Source organism: Cervus canadensis, chromosome 17 (genome assembly GCF_019320065.1).
Source record: "Cervus canadensis isolate Bull #8, Minnesota chromosome 17, ASM1932006v1, whole genome shotgun sequence".
NCBI classification, from domain to species: domain Eukaryota; kingdom Metazoa; phylum Chordata; class Mammalia; order Artiodactyla; family Cervidae; genus Cervus; species Cervus canadensis.
The window spans coordinates 39,669,881-39,690,059 of NC_057402.1; the positions used below are offsets into that span (position 1 = coordinate 39,669,881).

The following is a 20,179-nucleotide window of genomic DNA, read 5'->3' on the forward strand; positions in this document are numbered from 1 at the left end:
ATTAATTACCCATTCAGGTTCCTTCAGTGAGTTGATTATTTTCTTTATTTTAGCATCTAAAGAAAGAATGGTTTTGATTTTGTTAGGAATTTGACAAATTTGCCTATATATGATAGCTCAGAATGTGACTTCTTAGATGTTCTGCTCAAAGCAGATGTAATCAAGATGACATTTTTTGGTACCAGCAATCTTGAGCTCCTTAACTCTTGTCATTATCATTCCTCTTTCCTCTTTTTTTTTTTTTGCTCTGTGAATATTTGCTTTTAATTTAACTATCGTTCTCTTGCCTGGAAAATCCCATGGACGGAGGAACCTGGTAGGCTGCAGTCCATGGGGTCGCTAAGAGTCGGACATGACTGAGCGAATTCACTTTCATTTTTCACTTTCATGCATCGGAGAAGGAAATGGCAACCCACTCCAGTGTTCTTACCTGGAGAATGCCAGGGACAGGGAAGCCTGGTGGGCTGCTGTCTGTGGGGTCGCACAGAGTCAGACAGGACTGAAGTGACTTAGCAGCAGCAGCAGCATAGTGATTTATAATGTCATGTTTCAAGTGTTTAGCTGCAGATTCTTTTACATTATAGGTTACTATCAGCTACTGCTGATCCTGCTATTGCAGTTCCCTGTGCTATACAGTAGGTCCCTGTTTATTTTATATATAATGGTATGTATCTTTTAATCCCTGTATATATGCCCAGGAGTGGGGTTGCAGGATCATGTGGTAGCTCTATTTTTAGGGTGATGTATGTTTGTTTGTTTGATTTTTATTAGAGTATAATTGCTTTACAATGTGTTACTTTCTGTTGTCTAGCACAGTGACTCAGCTGGACATACACATATATCCCTTTTTTGGATTTCCTTCCTATTTAAGTTACCACAGAGCATTGAGTAGAGTTCCCTGTGCTGTAATAGGTTCTCATTAGTTATCTACTTTAGTATCAATCTACAAAGTATCAATAGTGTATCTATGTCAGTCCTGATCCTCCAGTTCATCCCACCCCCATCCCCCTTCGGTGTGCATAGGTTTGTTTTCTATATCTTTGTTTCTATTTCTGCTTTACAAGTAAATTCATTTGTACCATTTTCCTAGATTGGGCATATAAGCGATACTATATGATATTTGTTTTTCTCTTAGCTCACTGTATGACAGTCTGGGTTCATGCAAGTATCTCCCTCTCGCAATTATCGTTTGTAGATTTTTTTGATGATGGCTATTCTGACAGGTGTGAGGTGATACCTCATTGTAGTTTTGATTTGCATTTCTCTAATAATTAGTGAGGTTGAGCATCTTTTCATGTGTCTCTTGCCCATCTGTATGTCTTTGGAAAAATGCCTGTTTAGGTCTTCTGTCTGTTTTTTTATTGGGTTTTTTTTCCTTAAATATTGGGTTGCTTAAATTGTTTGTATGTTTTAGAAATTAAGCCCTTGTACATTCTTCCTCAGTTTGTAAGTAGTCTCTGTTTGTTTATGGAAAAACTTTTAAATTTTGAGTTAATGTTATAGAAAAGTTGTAAAAATACTAGAGTTGTATCTTTCATTCCATTCACCCTACATTTCCCATAACTGTAACTGTAGAATGTCTATCAAGGATAAGAAGTTCACATCAATCCAATAATAACTAAATGACAGACCACTTTTGAACTTTGCTAGTTCGTCCTTTTTCTCTTCCAGGATTTCACTTTGCATTTAGTTGTTACTTCTTTTTGGTGTCTTTGAATCTGTAACAGATCCTCATTTTTCCCTCTGTTATGACTTTTTGAAAAGAACTGATTATTTTTTAGACTGCCCTTTAGTTTGGTTTTGCTTCCCTGATAACTCAGTTGGTAAAGAATCCTCCTGCAATATGGGAGACCCTGGTTTGATTCCTAGGTTGGGAAGATCCCCTGGAGAGGGGATAGGCTACCCACTCCAGTATTTTTGGGCTTCCCTAGTGGCTCAGCTGGTAAAGAAGCCCTCTCCAATGTGGGAGACCTGGGTTCGATCCCAGATTGTGAAGAGGCCATGGAGAAGGGAAACAGCTACCCTCTCCAGTATTCTGGCCTGGAGAATTCCTTAGACTGTATAGTCCGTGGGGTCACAAAGAGTTGGACACGACTGAGTGACTTTCACTTTCTTTAGTTCGGTTTCTGTTGTGTTTTCATCACTGGGATGAGATGGTGCATTTTTGGCAAGAATATTATAAAATACTTGATATCATGTTGTACACCATGTCAAGGACTTCATGATGTGATGTATCTTACTGTTGGTAATGTTTATTTTGGTTATGATGATGTTCTCTCCTGGAAAATTATTATATTTCTAATTTATAAATATTTTGGAGGAGAGGATTTGAAGCTGTGCTAATCATGTTAATCCTCAAACACTCACCCACCAGTTTTATCCTCTCTGGGTGGATCTTCATCGGCAGCAATTGGTGGAGTTTTCCTGATGGTAATTCTGTAGCCCCCTTTCCTTCCACATTTGTTAATTGAAATTCCACTCTTAATAAGGAGCTGTCCCTTTTGCATTTCCATATTTGATTACATCATATGGATTCATGGGTTATTTTATGGGTTAAAAATGTATTATTATCATTATTTTGTTGCTCAAGTTATTCCAGATTTGGCTTCTAGAAACTCTTTCCTGCTGATTCCTGTGTTCTCGACAAATTCCCATAACTTTTTGAGCAGTCCTTTCATTTCTCATGCTTCATGATACTCCAGGTTCATCCTGAATTTTCTCTGACCTAACCCTAAAGCCAACCCCTTCTCTGAGAAATTCTAGTTTGTTTTACTAGAGACCAGTATTTAGAAGTTAAGGTCTCTGCTGGCCGTGCTCATTGCTGTTGGGCTTTTCGTGCTGCTAGGCTCTCAGCAGACAGCTGGGAAGTAGGGGTGTGTGTGTGGATCTACAGGACTCTTTCCTTTGTATTTGTCTGCATGTGTGTTTAAACCATGGGTTTATACTGATACCTCAGAGTCCGGTCTCACATCATACAGTTCAGTTTATTCCCCCTCTTTTTCTTACTTATAGCAATGGAAAGCCACCACTCATTATCTTCAGTGCATTTATTCACTCCTAGTGTACACACAAAGCAGTTTACATTTTTTACTCATCCTTCCCTCTAGGACTTGAGTGTGTGAAGGATAATGTACCATAAAACAGGACTGGTGCACAGAGAACACTCAGAAATACCACTTCTCCATCTCTGCGGCCTCTTTTCCTTCCCTTTTTACCTGGAAAAAGTTCGAGAGGTCTTTTATCCATCTTCAGCCACTAGAAAATGTCAACCTAAGAAGTTTTATTGCTGATAACTGGAAAGCACTGATTTTTTGGGAGTGTCTGTAACTATCCTTTCGTGTGCCTATAGTGGTTAATGGTGACTTACTTAGCTGATATTCTTTCACTTGGATCTTAGGACAGCAGCAAATAGGCAGTTTATCTGTAAACTTGCTTAAATTTTGATCAGCCAAAAAAATTCTAGATCCACTTAACGTCTTTGTTCTAGCTCTTAATATTTTTTAATCATATCCATCTCATCAAACATCTGATGTCTCCTAAATTCTCAGCCAAGGAGTATATGCAGCAAAGCATTAGAAAGTTCAGTGGAGCTGAAATAGCAGCGTGTCGGACGCTTCGTTCGGTTACTTTCAGTTGAGGTCGAGAGGTTCAGTTGAGGTTCAATTGCTGCAGTTACTTGGATCCTTATTTTTAGTTCTTAGGCTTCATCAAGTTTTTATCTTGTATTTTTGAGATTTGCTGAATTTCTGATTCTCTTCATTTGACTTCAAATTTATCTTTTTTATTATCTCTTGAACAGGACATCTCTGTTTTGAAAGTTTGCATAATAACCCTTCGGATCAATCCAAATGTATATTTTCCCCACTTTTTAGAACATACAGTAGTCTCTCCTTTTTTACTTCGTTTGTGTAGCAGTGATCACATTTGAAATTAAATGCTTAACTGAAGATCAAAGGGGCTTCCCTGGTGGCTCAGCAGTAAAGAACCTGCATGTAAGGTAGGAGACACGGGTTCCATCCCTGGTATGAGAAGATCCCCTGGAGGAGGGCCTGGCTACCCACTCCAGCATGCTTGCCTGGAGAATTCCAGCATGTTGCCTGGCAGGCTACAGTCCATGGGGTCACAAAGAGTTGGACTCGACTGAACCACAACAAAAAAGGTCAAAGAGGAACGGGGGCATCTGTTTTATTCACTAAAACTTAGGCTCTACTTCATAAGTTTCTGGATCACCTTATCTCAATAGGTGATCTTGCTTTCTATTTTTGTTTTGGATGGAAGGCAAAAAAAAAAAAAAAACAACCCAACACTATAGGGCAGGAGAATTCAGAAACAATTGAGTGCAGCAGCTCTGCTCAGAGAAGAAAAAGCCCAGTAGGAGCCACCAGAGTGTGACTGCTCTGTTTACTGCCTGGTTTTCCTAGTGAGAACCACGTCAGCAAAGAATGCCCAGTGTGCTTTATTTAAGAGATGACCCTGAATAAACTATTTTAAATACATATTTGATATGGAAAGGTCCAACAGTTTAAAAATACATGAAAATTATATTCTTTTATGATATCTTGATTTTTCTATTTTGTCATCTTTTCTGAACAGTTGTTAAGTCTCTCAGCTGTGTCCCACTCTTTGCGACCCCATGGGCTGCAGCACTCCAGGCTTCCCTGTCCTTCACTATCAAGTGACATTTTTGTGTGAGTTCCTTGCTGGCTGTTCCTTCTCAAGTCCCTGGGGTTCTTCCTTTTTCCCCTTAGAGTACTTATATTGCACCGGGTCAGCTTAGTGCTTTGGTAATTGGAGCTTTTCCCTTGGGTTCAGAACTAGTTTGTAGATTACTCCTAGAATCTTATCTACGCCAGATCTCCTGTATCCACCAGCCTACTGCCTCTCTCTCTGCTTCAGTATTCCACAGGCACCGCAACTTAAAGGCGACTAAAAACTGAATTCGTCATCTCTTCTGCTGGCTTCGTCATGCAGCTGTCCCATTCAGAAACCTCTCACCACCATCTTTAGTGCCTCTTCCTTAACTTCCACTTTCTAATTGGTCTCCCTGCCTCAACTCTGTCTTCCACGTCCCAGTGTCAGAATGGGTCCTTAGCATCTTTCCACTGAGCCCTCTGTTGCTAGCCTGACGTTACCGGGCCTTTTACTGCTCCAGCGGCTCTTTACCTGCATGACGGCAGCTCTGTGTGCCGCTGCAGCAGCCTGTGGACATGCTGATTCCTCTCTGGAGCCGTCTTTCCCCACTTTCTTTCCTGGTCATCCTTCAAGCCTAAACTCAAATGTTGCTTTCTTGGGGACTCAAGTCTCCTATCTTCTCAGCAAGCCTTGTCCTCTCCACCTGCTGTGGCACCTCGTATGCACCGTTTATCTAGTGTTCTAAACCTTCTCCTTGAGCCCCTCAGGAAGAGAGGGTTCTATTCTTGACCTCTATAGCACTTAATATCAAAGTCTGGATTGAATAAATGAATGGATTGTTGTAAAATTACAGCCATAAGGATGATAGGTTTTGACTGGCTGTAAGTCTAGTTAATGTTAAGGAGTTAAGATTTTTCCTACATTTGGGGAACACTGACTTTTAATTTAGTTCATCCTGGATTTGGTCTTCTCCCAGATATAGGTCGTCATGATCTGTGGCTCAGATCATGAACTCCTTATTGCAAAATTCAGACTTAAATTGAAGAGAGTAGGGAAAACCACTGGACCATTCAGGTATGACCTAGATCAAATCCCTTATGATTATACAGTGGAAGTGGCAAATACATTCAAGGGATTAGATCTGATAGACAGAGTGCCTAAAGAACTTTGGACAGAGGTTTGTGACATTGTGTAGAAGGCAGTGATCAAAACCATCCCTAAGAAAAAGAAATACAAAAAGGCAAAATGGTTGTCTGAGAAGGCATTACAAATAGCTGAGAAAAAAAGAGACGCGAAAGGCAAAAGAGAAAGGGAAGGATATACCCATCTGAATGCAGAGTTCCATAGAATAGCCAGGAGAGATGAGAAAGCTTTCCTAAGTGAACAATGCAAAGAAATAGAAGAAAACAACAGAATGGGAAAGACTAGAGATCTCTCAAGAAAATTAGAGATACTCAGGGAACATTTCATGCAACGATGGGCACAATAAAGGACAGAGACGGTATGGACCTAACAAAAGCAGAAGTTATTAAGAAGTGGTGGCAAGAATACACAGAAGAACTATACAAAAAAGATCTGAATGACCCAGATAACGTCAGTGGTGTGCTCACTCACCTAGAACCAGACATCCTGGAGTGCAAAGTCAAGTGGGCCTTAAGAAGCCTCACTATGAACAAAGCAAGTGAAGGTGATGAAATTCCAACTGAGCTATTTCAGATCTAAAAGATGATGCTGTTAAAGTGATGCACTCAATGTGCCAGCAAATTTGGAAAACTCAGTAGTCACAACAGTACTGGAAAAGGTCAGTTTTCTTTCCAGTCCCAAAGAAGGGCAATACCAAAGAATGTTAAAACTATCACACAGTTGCGCTCGTTTCACATGCTAGCAAGGTAATGCTGAAAATCTTTCAAGCTTGTCTTCAGTAGTATGTGAACTGAGAACTTCCAGATGTACAAGCTGGGTTTAGAAAAGGCAGAGATGGCTGATTCATGTCAATGTATGGCAAAACCCACTACAATATTGTAAAGTAATTAGCCTCCAACTAATAAAAATAAATGAAAAAAAAATCTGGAAAAGAAAAAGGCAGAGGAATCAAACCGAAGATCAAATTGTCAACATCTGTTGGATCATAGAAAAAGCAAGAGAATTCCAGAAAAACATCTACTTCTGTTTCATTGACTATGCTAAAACCTTTGATTGTGTGGATCACAACAAACTGTGGAAAATTTTGAAAGAGATGGGAATACTAGACCACCTGATCTGCCTCCTGAGAAACTTGTATGCAGGTCAAGAAGCAATAGTTAGAACTGGACATGGAACAAAGAACTGGTTCCAAATTGGGAAAGGAGTATGTCAAGACTGTATATTGTCACCCTGCTTATTTACCTTATAGCAGAGTACATCATGTGAAATATGAGACTGGATGAAGCTCAGGCTGGAATCAAGATTGCCAGGAGAAATATCAATAACCTCAGATATGCAGATGACACCACCCATATGGCAGAAGGCAAAGAGGAACTGAAGAGCCTCTTGATGAAGGTGAAAGAGGGGAGTGAAAAAGCTGGCTTAAAACTCAGCATTCAAAAAACGAAGATCATGGCATCCGGTTCCATCACTTTATGGCAAATAGATGGAAAAACAATGGAAACAGCAACAGACTTCATTTTCTTGGGCTCTGAAGTCACTGCAGATGGTGACTGTGGCTGTGAAACTAAAAGACACTTGCTCCTTGGAAGAAAAGCTTTGATGAACCTAGACAGTGTCTTAAAAAGCAGAGATATTACTTTACCAACAAAGGTCTATATAGTCAAAGATACGGTTTTTCCAGTAGTCACGTATGGATGTGAGAGTTGGACCATAAAGAAGGCTGCGCGCTTAAGAATTGATGCTTTTGAGCTTTGGTGTTGGAGAATACTCTTGAGAGTACCTTGGATGGCAAACCAGTCCATCCTAAAGGAAGTCAACTCTGAATATGCATCGGAAGGACTGATGCTGAAGCTCCAATACTTTGGCTACCTGATGTGAAGAGGTGACTCATTGGAAAAGACCCTGATACTGGGAAGGATTGAAGGCAGAAGGAGAAGGGGCCGACAGAGGATGAGATGGTTGGATTGCATCACTGACTGGATGGACATGAGTTTGAGCATCCTCGGGTAGTTGGTGAAGGACTGGGAAGCCTGGTGTGCTGCAGTCCATGGGATCGCAAAGAGTTGGACCCGACTTAGTGATTGAACAACAACAGATATAGATTCTCCTCGTCTTGTCCATTCTTGAAGCTTCCTGTCTTTCCACCACTTGGAATCTGCTGAAAGGACAGTGAAGCCGCCTAAAATTAAGATCTGAAGTTTTGGCAGGAAGCCCCTCACAGTTGATGATCTGAGTAGTATCTTTGCCAGCTGGAGCTTACAACAAAGAAACCAAACAAACTCTTGGCACTTTCTGAAATGCAGCTTTTTGCTCCTTCAGAAATTGGGATTCTGGTCAGTGGATGCTGATTTTAAAGTTGGGTGTAGAACTCAGAGCCCAGTGACCAAGAGTGTCACTGTTCTTGATGTCCACACTGGTTACCTAATTAATGAATTTGCAGCCTGTTTGGAATTGGAATTACAGGCTAGTAGGATTTTGGAGCTAGACAGGGCTTTCTCCTTGAGTTGATGTATCCCATTCTCTAAATGGGGATCTTTAAGATTACTTACCTATTTAATGGCAGACTGAGGCTCTGATCTTGGTGTTCGTGGGCTCTTCATTTTCTGTTTAACAGCATGTTTCAGAATTACAGGGGTAATAGTGCTGGAGTCATTCTTATTGGAGCAACACTTTGTTACTTGTGGTCTCCCCACAAGCCTGAATATTTGGGGAATGAGACTCTACCAGAAAATCCTTGTGTGAGTTACACAATTATGCTTTTTTTTTTTCCCAGTAAGAAAAATGATGAGTAGTAAGCAATTTTATAATAAGGATGATGTTTTTAAATTACTTATTTGAGTAAGTAGTAGATGAACTTAACAGAATACTATTAAGTGAGAAGTACTCACAGTGAAAATAATTTTCCTGCCTGCCTGCCCAGTTTCTCTTTCTCCATCCCAGAGGAGAAAATCCTGGGGTGGAGAAAATCCCCTTCCTTCTTTTTCTAAAGTATCAAAATTTCTGAAGTACCAAATTTAGTAGTATTAAAAATGTTTTATTTCAGTTTTAGCCTTCATAAAGCTGATTTAAGAATCTGCTTTCCCCACTCCTCAGCATTTTATGGTCACTTTCAAATAGAGCAAAGTTGAAAGAACTACAGTGAGGACTTGAATCTCATCAACTGAATCTACCATTGTACTTTACTGTATTTGTATTCTCACATATCTCTGTGTTCATCCACTTATTCACTCCTCAGTGCCTTCTGGAAGTCCTCATAAAATCTGCCTAGTTAGACAACAGTGGATAGAATTTTGCTGCTTTTTTTGCCAGTGACAGAAGCCAAAGGCCTGCAAGTGGAGAGACATGGTGTGGTCTGTGGTTTAAACTAGGAATGCTTGTGTGTGCCTCTGTGTGTTTTAAGCAATAAAGATGAGCAGGGCATAGCAACTTATGTTATAGATTTAGTTGGTTTAGTGTGTAAGCTAAGAGCCTAACTGAACATTCTTCTTCATATTTCATTCTCTATTGGCCCCTGTCTTGTTCATTGGTCTCCCTCTGGTGAACTGAGCTAAAGCTGTGTGCGGCTTTATCAGAGAAGTGATCTGCTGTGTTACCCATTCTGGGGAACCCATTGAGTTGGTTGAGGTGTGTGTGCTCTTCTGAAGAAACATACTAATTTTGATAAAATGCTGAGAACCATTGTTTTAGAATTCTTTTTTTCCCCCCTTATGTAAAATAATCTAAAATTCTCCTATTGTACTCCTCTAGAAGCTTATACATTAAGACCTTATTGTATAAACCCCTTTGTAACACAGTAATTTTTGTAAGTAACATAAAGTAATCTTAAATATTACTTGATTTTTCCTAAAAGCAAAGTTAAAAATAGATATTTGAAGTTCAAAGTGGGATTTAATGAATGTGTCTTAAAATATTTTGGCAATTTATTCTGCTTGGGAATGGAGAAAGAAAAGGAAAAAAAAAACCTAATGAAGAGATATCACCCATAGTCCCCTCACTTTGAAGAAGATCATGTTAACATTCTATATATCCTTTTATATATCCTTTGTTTTCCTATTCATGTTTAAACTTTGCTCTATTTGAAAATGATCATGTTAAAAATGAGGATAACAGTATACAAGCTGTTTCAGAATCTACTTTTCCTCCCTTCACATTAAATGAGTTTTCTCATTTGATTTATATTCTTTTACAAAATGAAAAGCTATGTGGCCATTCAAACTATATGCAGGACATAAATTTTCATTCCAGAGGTTATGTTATGGAGATTCTCTCCTGGTATCAGATCACTTTCAGTTTGCCCTTGTTAGGAAAGGATTTAAAAGCAGTGCTGCTGATTAAAGAAGTGGATCCAGGCATGATGAGCTAGAGCCATGCAAGCACTTCTTATTTTTCATAAGTCAGCTAAGCTTGGACAAACTGGCAGTTGCAGATTATTTTTATCATGTGTAATTTAGTAGAACTCCTTCTGTTTAGCAGAATTAGTCCTATCATCACTGTGTCACATTGATGGAGGAATTTTTTAAAAACATATAGATCTTGGTCATTTTTTTTTAAAAAAACAAAGAACAGCTTTTGTTTCCAGTAGAGGTCTCATTAAAAGGCGGTTTTGCTGCACTTGACTGCAAGATTGAAACAAAACGTTAGTGGACAGTTCTTATCTATGGGAGGGGACAGAGGATCCTTTCTCTCCCTCTCTTGTTCATCTGGCAGGAAACTTAATCTAGTGGCTCTGAATTTAGGGAAGTGGGCTTTCTTTATAGGGATTCATTTTCTCAAGGGGCATTAATGTTCGATTAAATTTGCTGGGTAAAGAAGTGGGCCCGCGGCTCCATGGTGGATACCTTCTCATGATGCTCATGACAGCAGTGCGCTGGGAAAGCTCACCTGTAGCACAGACGTCGGTAACACTGGGTGACAGCGATGGCCTGGCAGTGTCATGCTCAGCCTTCTCACTTCCACCCTACCTTTGGATAACTCTGGAAAGCCTTTAGACAAATTGTAAATGTCTGTATGTTCAACGACCCCAGCTGCAGAGAGTGATAACATTAAGAGATATTGAATTGCTTTAAACTTCCAAGAGCAATGAACCCAATTTATAAGAAATTTACTCTAAATTCCTTAGTGCCCATCCTTTAGATAGTGATTTATTTCCCGCTTCAGTAAAAGCTCTGACAGAAGAACCTGAACTATACGGACATTTGAGCAGCAGCAAGTCTGGGCACGCGCATCACTTATTTTACCCAGGGATTCTTTGGGAGGGGTGGAATTGTTTGTTCTTTCGGTATGAGCTTGTGTGCATGATATGTATACTAGAAAAGCCCCACCCTTTTTTTTCCTTCAGAGTAATAAACAAAACATGAAGGTAATTCTGTAGTAAAATGAAACTAGGTTGAGCAGTAGTGTTTCAGCTGATACTGAAGCAACCACTGACCAAACCTATCAAATGGTCTTATCTCTTTTCCTGTAATATGTATATTTATAATTACTGAGTTCAGAGGTATTTGTTGTTTCCTTTCTTTGCACAATGTAAGGAAAGCTTTTAAATGTTTTATGTTGTTAGATACTTTAAAAATGTTGTACTAACTTCTGTCACTGTTAAGTTGCAGAATTAGCTTGAACACTGATTTCAGCTGGCCTGAAGTGAGTGCAGAGTGGCGTCTGTCCAAATTAAGTTAAAACAAAGGAAGTTCCTGTGTGTACTTTCCTGTCTCTTACAACAGAAACAGAAGCAAGCAAAAAATCTTCTGTAATTGTTAAGCGCTTTTCAGAGTACCTGATATTAAAAATATGGATTTTGGTATTTTACTGTGCTAAATTGTTTGCTAGAGGTTCTCATCTACTTTATGAAAGACATTCTCTTAAAAGATAATTGTTTTTCTTTTCCTCTGTCAGAACACAACAATGGAGGAAACAGCTATATGGGAACAACACACGGTGACACTTCACAGGGTGAGTTCTGTTGAGTAAATAATCTGTGTAACTCAGGATCCTGGCAGTTTCTGAAAACAATAGAGGAAAGCCAGATGTCAGGAAGCCAGAAGAAAGGGGAAGAACTTTTCTATAATCCTTTGTTTAAAATTAGAGTTGCAATAAATTCTTTATTAAGGTCAAAAGTGAGCATGATTACTTTTTCATATATCCTTTTGGTTGTTATTTGTATATTGCTGTTTTTAATCATGACTTAAGAAATCAGGTGGTTTATGTTTTAAGTTTCGAGTGATCAGATAAAAGACACTGTATGCTGGTGTAAATGTGTAAACTGTTTTAGTGTTTCTGAGTATATAAGTACTTATTGTAAGCTTGGGGTTTAAAATTGAACAAGGTCATGCAAGTAATAAAATCTTAAAATATATTCCTTGTTTTGAAATATGTAGAACCAAGCTGTTGCTTAAGCAATTGCAGATGGTCAGAGAGCAAATCACAGTGATCTGGATAAGAGTAAGAACTTTGTGGTACTTCCCTGGAGGTCGAGTGGTTAAGACTGTGCACTTCCACTGCAGAGGGCATGGGTTCAGTCCCTGGTCAGGGAACTTAAGATACCGCATGCCATGTGACTCTAGAACTGGATGGAAAATTCTGAAATGAGGATTAAGTAAATGATAGCTTTAAAAGACTTATGTTAAAAGAAAAAAGTAAGAGCTTTGTCTGAAATGAACCTGTTTGGAATTTGAATCCTAGCACTCCACTCCCTGCTTCCCTTTAGAAATGAGCACACGTGGTCCAACTCACTTGTAAAACTTTGGTTTCCACAGGTGTAAAATGTGGCTGATGCCACATAATTGTACTTGGCATAAAGTTGTGCTGCCCTTTTCCTCCCTCTAAAGAGAGCTGATTGCTGATTCCCGTTCTCCTTGGAGAATGTGCAGAAAGAGATGAGAGAACAGACAGACGTTTTACACGTACTGTTTCTACCCGCTGTGTCCATTACTAGCAAGTTAGAGAAGGGGAAAGTCATGTTCCTAAACCACGATCTTGTGAATCTTTGAATCTGGACATGATAGGCAACGGGTAAATTCCGTTCAGTTCAGTTGCTCAGTTGTGTCCAACTCTTTGCGACCACATGGAATGCAGGACGCCAGGCTTCCCTGTCTATCACCAACTCCCAGAGCCTACTCAAACCCATGTCCATAGTGTCAGTGATGCCATTCAACCATCTCATCCTCTGTTGGCCCCTTCTCCTCCTGCCTTCAATCTTTCCCAGCATCAGGGTCTTTTCCAGTGAGTTGGTTCTTCACATCAGAGGCCAAAATATTGGAGTTTCAGCTTCAGCATCAGTCCTTCCAATGAATATTTGGGACTGATTTCCTTTAGGATTGACTGGTTGAATCTTCTTGCAGCCCAAGGGACCCTGAAGAGTCTTCTCCAACAGTTCAAAATCATCAATTCTTCGGTACTCAGCTTTCTTTATAGCCCAACTCTCACATCCATACATGACTACTGGAAAAACCGTAGCTTTGACTAGATGGACCATTGTTGATAAAGTAATGTCTCTGCTTTTTAGTATGCTGTCTAGGATGGTTATAACTTTTCTTTCCAAGGAGCAAGCATCTTTTAATTTCATGGCTGCAGTCACTATCTGCAGTGATTTTGGAGCCCAAGAAAATAGTCTCTCCCTGTTGCCATTGTTTCCCTATCAATTTGTCATGAAGTAATGGGACCGGATGCCATGATCTTAGTTTTCTGAATGTTCACACTACCTCACAACTGCACTCATTTCACATGCTAGAAAACTAATGCTCAAAATTCTCCAAGCGAGGCTCCAACAGTACATGAACCAAGAACTTTGAAATGTTCAATCTGGATTTAAAAAAGGCAGAGGAACCAGAGATCAAATTGCCAACATCTGCTGGATCATCAAAAAAGCAAGAGAGTTTCAGAAAAATATCTACTTTTGCTTTACTGACTATGCCAAAGCCTTTGACTGTGTGGATCACAACAAACTGTGGAAAATTCTTCAAGAGATGGGAATATCAGACCACCTGACCTGCCTCCTGAGAAATCTGTATGCAGGTCAAGAAGCAACAATTAGAATTGGACATGGAACAACAGACTGGTTCCAAATTGGGAAAGGAGTATGTCAAGGCTGTGTGCTGTGTATTGTCACCCTCCTTGTTTAACTTATATGCAGAGTACATCAGGCAAAATTCCGGGCTGGATGAAGCACAAGCTGGAATCAAGATTGCTGGGAGAAATATCAATAACCTCAGATATGCAGATGACACCACCCTTATGGCAGAAAGTGAAGAGGAACTAAAGAGCCTCTTGATGAAAGTGAAAGAGGAGAGTGAAAAAGTTGGCTTAAAGCTCAACATTCAGAAAACTAAGATCATGGCATCCAGTCCCATCACTTCACGGGTAAATTAATTGTTTTGAAAAGAAACAGTGATTTCAGATAAACTATACTTGATTTTTTTGTGTGTCTCCCTAAATAGTTAAAAAAAATCATAATAATAACCTTAACTTTTAATTTATAGAGCTAAGGTATGGCCTGAATTTGTTTGAAATATCCTGATAGATAACATATTTAAATCAAATTAAACGTATATCATCATGTCATTTGGCTAATGTTTATAGAATAATTTGAAACTGTTTTATCATATTTTATTAATTTTCTTAATACCTTCATTGTTTTTATTGGTGTGATTTACGCACATTAAAATTCATCCTTGGTGTACAATCCTGAGTGTGCCAAATGCATTTATCCCTGTGACAGTCACATAACCACCACTGCAGATAATGTAGAACTGTTGGTCACCCTGAGGTTCTCCCGTGTGCAACTTGTAGTGAGCCCCAAGCCCTCACCTTCAGTGCTTAGCAACCATTGGTGGTTTCTGTTCTGTACATTGGCCTTTTCCAGAATGTCATGAGAGGAACTCATATAGTATGTAGTCCTTTGAGAATGGCTTCTTACACTTAGCCTAATGCACTTGAGATTTCTCTGTGATGGACTTGTATCAGTAGTTAGTTCCTTCTTTTTGCTGAGTAGCATTTCATTGTATGAATATAGAATAATTCGCTTATTCATTCTTCAGCCTGGATACTTTTGGTGATTATGAATAAATCTGCTCTGGTATACAGGTTTTTGTATGCTCATACCTTTTCCTTTCTCTGGGGTAAATTCCTGGGAATGCAGCGTTGTGGGTTTTATGGTAAGTGAATGTTTAACTTTTATAAGGAGCTGTCATACTTTCTGTACTATTCTGTATCTCAGCCAGCAGCTCATAAGAGCTCGTTACTTTGTATCCTCACGAACAGTTGATTGTGTCAGGGTTGGAGTGTTGTTTTCTTCCTCCCTTTTATCTGTTCTAATAGGTGTGTTGTGGTATGTCATTGTGGTTTTAGTTTGTAGTTCTCTAAAGACTAATGCTTATGGCAGAAAGTGAAGAGGAACTAAAAAGCCTCTTAATGAAAGTGAAAGAGGAGAGTGAAAAAGTTGGCTTAAAGCTCAACATTCAGAAAACTAAGATCATGGCATCCTGTCCCATCACTTCATGGGAGATAGATGGGGAAACAGTGGAAACAGTATCAGACTTTATTTTTTGGGCTCCCAAATCACTGCAGATGGTGATTGCAGCCATGAAATTAAAAGATGCTTACTCCTTGAAAGGAAAGTTATGACCAACCTAGATTGCATATTAAAAAGCAGAGACATTACTTTGCCAACAAAGGTCCATCTAGTCAAGGCTGGTTTTTCCAGTGGTCATGTATGGATGTGAGAATTGGACTGTGAAGAAAGCTGAGCGCCAAAGAATTGATGCTTTTGAACTGTGGTGTTGGAGAAGACTCTTAGGAGTCCCTTGGACTGCAAGGAGATCCAACCAGTCCATCCTAAAGGAGATCAGTCCTGGGTTTTCATTGGAAGGACTGATGCTGAAGCTGAAACTCCAGTACTTTGGCCACCTCATGCAAAGAGTTGACTCATTGGAAAAGACCCTGAGGCTGGGAGGTATTGGGGGCAGGAGGAGAAGGGGACGATGGAGGATGAGATGGCTGGATGGCATCACCGACTCAGTGGACCTGAGTTTGAGTAAACTCTGGGAATTGGTGATGGACAGGGTAGGCCTGGTGTGCTGCCGTTCATGGGGTTGCAAAGAGTCGGACACGGCTGAAAGACTGAACTGAACTGAAAAACTAATGATGTTGCATATCTGTTTATGTGCTTATTTGTCATCCAGATATCTTCTTTAGGGCTTCCCTGATAGCTCAGTTGGTAAAGAATTCGCCTGCAATGCAGGAGACCCCAGCTCGATCCCTGGGTTGGGAACGTCTGCTGTAGAAAGGGATAGGCTACCCACTCCAGTATTCTTTGGTAAACTGTGTTCACATATTTTGCCTATTTTTAATTGTTTGTTTCTTATACTGACCTTAAACAACAGAGTAACAGTTCTCCAGGCAAAGTGGGTTTGCTGGGGATCAACAAAGAATTGCAGTTAAGGGTCTGCAACCATGGCGAGACAGTACAGGACCCCAGCAGACAATGGAGAAGGGCACTCTTTTATGGAGGGGAAAAGGAAGTTGGGAGGGCTGAAGTAAACAGCGAGTCCACCAGAGGAATTGAGAGCCCAGGGTATTGTGGTTGTTCACTGGCTGAGTTGTGACAGTCTGTCACAGTGGAGCTCCTGACAGGCAGGAAGAGCAAGTCAGTCTTACTCCTGTTGGGCTCTGCTAATAAGCACAGTGCACTAGTGCATCCCCTGCTGGCCACCTAACTCTATTTTAATTGAGGTTTCTGTGTATTTTTACACTTACTGTTTTTTTAAATTGTGGCAAAATACACATAACAGGATTTACCATCTGTTCAGTTCCTTTTTTTTCCCCCAGTTCCTTTGTCCATTTTTTAATTGGGGTTTTATTTGTTGAATTGTAGGAGTTTTTCTATATTCTGGTCATTAATCCCTTATCAGATAGATACATGACTTGTAAATGTTTTTTTTCCCATTTCATGGATTACCTTTGCATTCTGTTGGCCGTATCCCTTGGTGCACAGAAGTTTTTACTGAGTTTTGAAAGTTTTAATATCTTCTAGATACAAGTTCTTTACTAGATACTGTTTTGCACATATTTTTCTCTGTGACTTGCCTTTTCCCTGCTCTTAACAGTGTCTTTTGTAGAGCATACGTTTTTAATTTTGATAAAATCTAATTTATTCATTTTTGCCTTTATCAATTTTGCTTTTAGATTTGTATCTGAGAATTCTGCCAAACCCAAGGTCCCAATTATTATTCCTGTTATTTTCTTCTGGAAGTTTTTTTTTTTTTTTTTAATTAAATTGTTTGTATTATAAAATAAGGGAAGGGATTTTTTTTTTTAATACAGATGTCCACTTTTTTGAACAACCACTTATGAAAAGGTTATCCTTTCTTCATTTAATTGCTTTCTATCTTAGTCAAAAATAAATGACTGGGACTCTCCTGGGGGTCCAGTGTTTGAGATGTGGCCTTCCAGTGCAGAGTGTGCTGGTTCAGTCCCTGGTTGGGAAACTAAGATCCCACGTGCCTCACAGCCAAAAATCCCAAACATAAAACAGAAACAGTACTGTAACTGATGCAGTAAAGACTTTAAAAATTGTCCACATCAAAAACAATCTTTAAAAAAAAAAAATCAATGACCATGTATGTGTGGGTCTTTCCCTAGTTTGTTCTATTGAGCTATGTGTCTATCCTTTTGCTAGTTATTTCTGCCTTGATAATTGTAACTTTATATTAAGTGTGGAAATCAGGTAGTGTGACTCCTCCAAATGTACTATTATTTTTTAATTATTTTAACTAATTCCTTTGCCTTGCTATATGAATTTTAGAATGTTTGTCAAATTACAAAAAAATCTGCTAGGATTCTCGTTGGGGTTGCATTGAACCTGTAGATCCATTTGGGGAGAATTGATATCTTAACAGTATTGAGTATTCCTCAACAGTATAAATTATGGATGTAGTATGTCTCTACATTTGCCTTAGTACTGTTTTGTAGTTTTCAGCATATAGATTCTACACACACTTTGTTAAGATTTTTGTACAAGCATATTTTATGTTTCCTCATGCTGTTGTAAATAGTAGTTTTTAAATTTCAGTTTTTGATTGTGTATTAATAGGTAGAAATACAGTTGATTTTTGTTTCTTTTAATAGTGAACTTAGAACTTCTAAACTTACAAGTTCTAGGAACTTTCATGGTAGATTTCTTTTTGCATTTTTCTATGTGGGCAGTCATTTGTGAATAGAAGCGGTTTTATATCATCTTTTTTGATCTGTAAGCTGTTTGTTTCTTTTTCTTGCCTGACTGTCCTCCCAGGATATTGTTGAATAGGTACTGTGAGCAGACATTTTTTTCACCCTTGTGTATGATGTTGGCAGTAAGGTTTTGTAGATGCCTTTTATGAGGTTAAAGAAGTGGCCTTGTGTTTCTATTTTGCCATTTAATAGGTTGAGGAAGTGCCCTTTTATACTTACTTTGCTAAAAGGCCTTTTTTTAAAGTCATAAGGAGATGTTGTATTTTTGCCCATGCTTTTTTCCTAAGTATTGATGGAGATTATCATTAAATTGATTAAAGTTGTCACTCTAAAGGTTTTAGTCTGTTGGTATGTTCAGTTTCTTGCTTTTTGGAGTTGAATAGCCTTCCATTCCCAGGATAAATTCTGCCTAGTTGTGATGTATTGCTCATTTTACATATGGCTGGATTGATTTGCTGATGTTCTGTGGAGACACTTGTTTCTGCATTCATGAAGGATACTGGTTAGTACTTCCTCCTTGTGTGTGTACTGGTGGTTTAGGTTATTGGTTAGTACTTTTTTCTCGTGTGTGTGCTGGTTTAGGATATTGGCTAGTACTTTTTTCTCATGTGTTGTGCTGGTTTAGGATATTGGTTAGTACTTTCTCCTCGTGTGTACTGGTTTAGGAATTGGTTAGTACTTTCTCCTCATGTGTGTGCTGGTTTAGGATATTGGTTAGTACTTTTTTCTTGTGTGTGTGCTGGTTTAGGAGTGAGGAAGGCTGCCTGTCTCCTCCCTGCTGTGCTTCCTGGCAGACTCCGTGTACAGTTGAAATTCTCTCAACTCACAGTGTAGCTGTCTGGTTGTGGAGTTTTCTTCATGAAAAAGCTTTTAACTAAACACCTATTTTCTTTGATTTTGTATAGGACTCTTCAGGTTATATATTTCTTCTTAGCTTTTGGAGAGTTTTTTTTTTTGTAGCTTTGGTAGTTTGTACCTTTCAAAGTATTTGTTCCTTTTATCTAAATTACCAGATTTATAGACATAAAGTTGTTCATAACACTCCTGTATTTTAATGTCTTAGGGTCTATAATATTTTCATTTTTTATATTGATAATCTGTGCCTTCTCATTTTTTGGTCAGTCTGACTGTAGGTTTACAACAATTATATTGATTTTTCAAAATACCTGTTTTTCTTAGTGATTTTTAAAAATTTTCTGCTTTGTATTTCACTGGTTTCTGCTCTTATTTTAATGTTTCTTCTACTTATACTGGGTTTAAGTTGCTGTTCTTTTTATAATTTCTTAAGGTAGAAGCTAGATCATTTGAGACCATAGGGTGTCATTTAACCACATACCATATTACATTTTTTTTCCTCTAATACCTTTTTTAGTTTTTAAATAAGTAAAATAAAATAAGACACTTAAATTAGCTTAAGTATGTTTCTCCTTTTTTACTGTGTTGCCAGGTTTTCTCAGTTTTGGGCAAATGCTAGTTTATTTTCTCCAGATCTGTCTCATTGGCTTAGGCCAAGTAGGAAAACATTCTGAATGGTGAAGAAACAAAAGTCTGATTTTCTGAATGTGTTAATTTAAAAGCGTCCCACCAGCTCTTCATGAAAGTGGTGGTCCTAAGGAAAAGGTCTGGAGCTTCTGTCTGAAGAGAAGATCAGTGTGGATTCCGTTCTCTCACTCTTCCTGGGCTTCAGGTTTCTTTTGCTTTGAGGAGGGTAGCAGCCCAGAAAAATGTCATCAAAAAATAACTCGAAGAGAAAATGAGTGTGTATAGTTCACAATTCTTTGGTTTTCAAACATGTTTACTGTTGTGCCGGGAACACAGAGCTGTGTGCCTCTGGGCCTCATCAGAGACTAGGACAGAATGGAAATCCTCAGCAACGCTTCAGGAAGCGTTTTTGAAGGTTTTTAAAAATAGACCTGTCACTGTAAGCCCAGAGACTTAACACCAAAGCATAATTCAGTTGACTTCATTCTCTGAGGCTGCCGAACTGTCTTCCAGATGTCTTTCCTTTGGTTTTCTGAGTTGATCCAGAATAAAATATGGACTATCTAGAGCACTGTCAGCAAACTTTTACTGTGAAGAGCCAGCTAATAAATACTTCAGGCCTTGCAGGGCATGCATCTCTGTCACAGCTACTTTATGGTTGCAGAAGCAGCCATAGAGAGTGGGTTAACAGATGGGTGTC

General features: G+C 39.0%; 1 protein-coding gene across 10 annotated transcripts in view; it reads left to right on the forward strand.

Moving 5' to 3' along the window:
• The window catches only part of TJP1 (tight junction protein 1), a 260,471-nt gene that overhangs the window by 163,356 nt on the left and 76,936 nt on the right, over window positions 1-20,179 (forward strand). For all 10 annotated transcript variants that reach the window (XM_043490191.1, XM_043490183.1, XM_043490184.1 and 7 more), the window contains one exon: window positions 11,668-11,724. In XM_043490191.1, coding sequence (XP_043346126.1) covers window positions 11,668-11,724 — 57 coding nt within the window. The remainder of the gene's footprint in view (window positions 1-11,667; window positions 11,725-20,179) is intronic.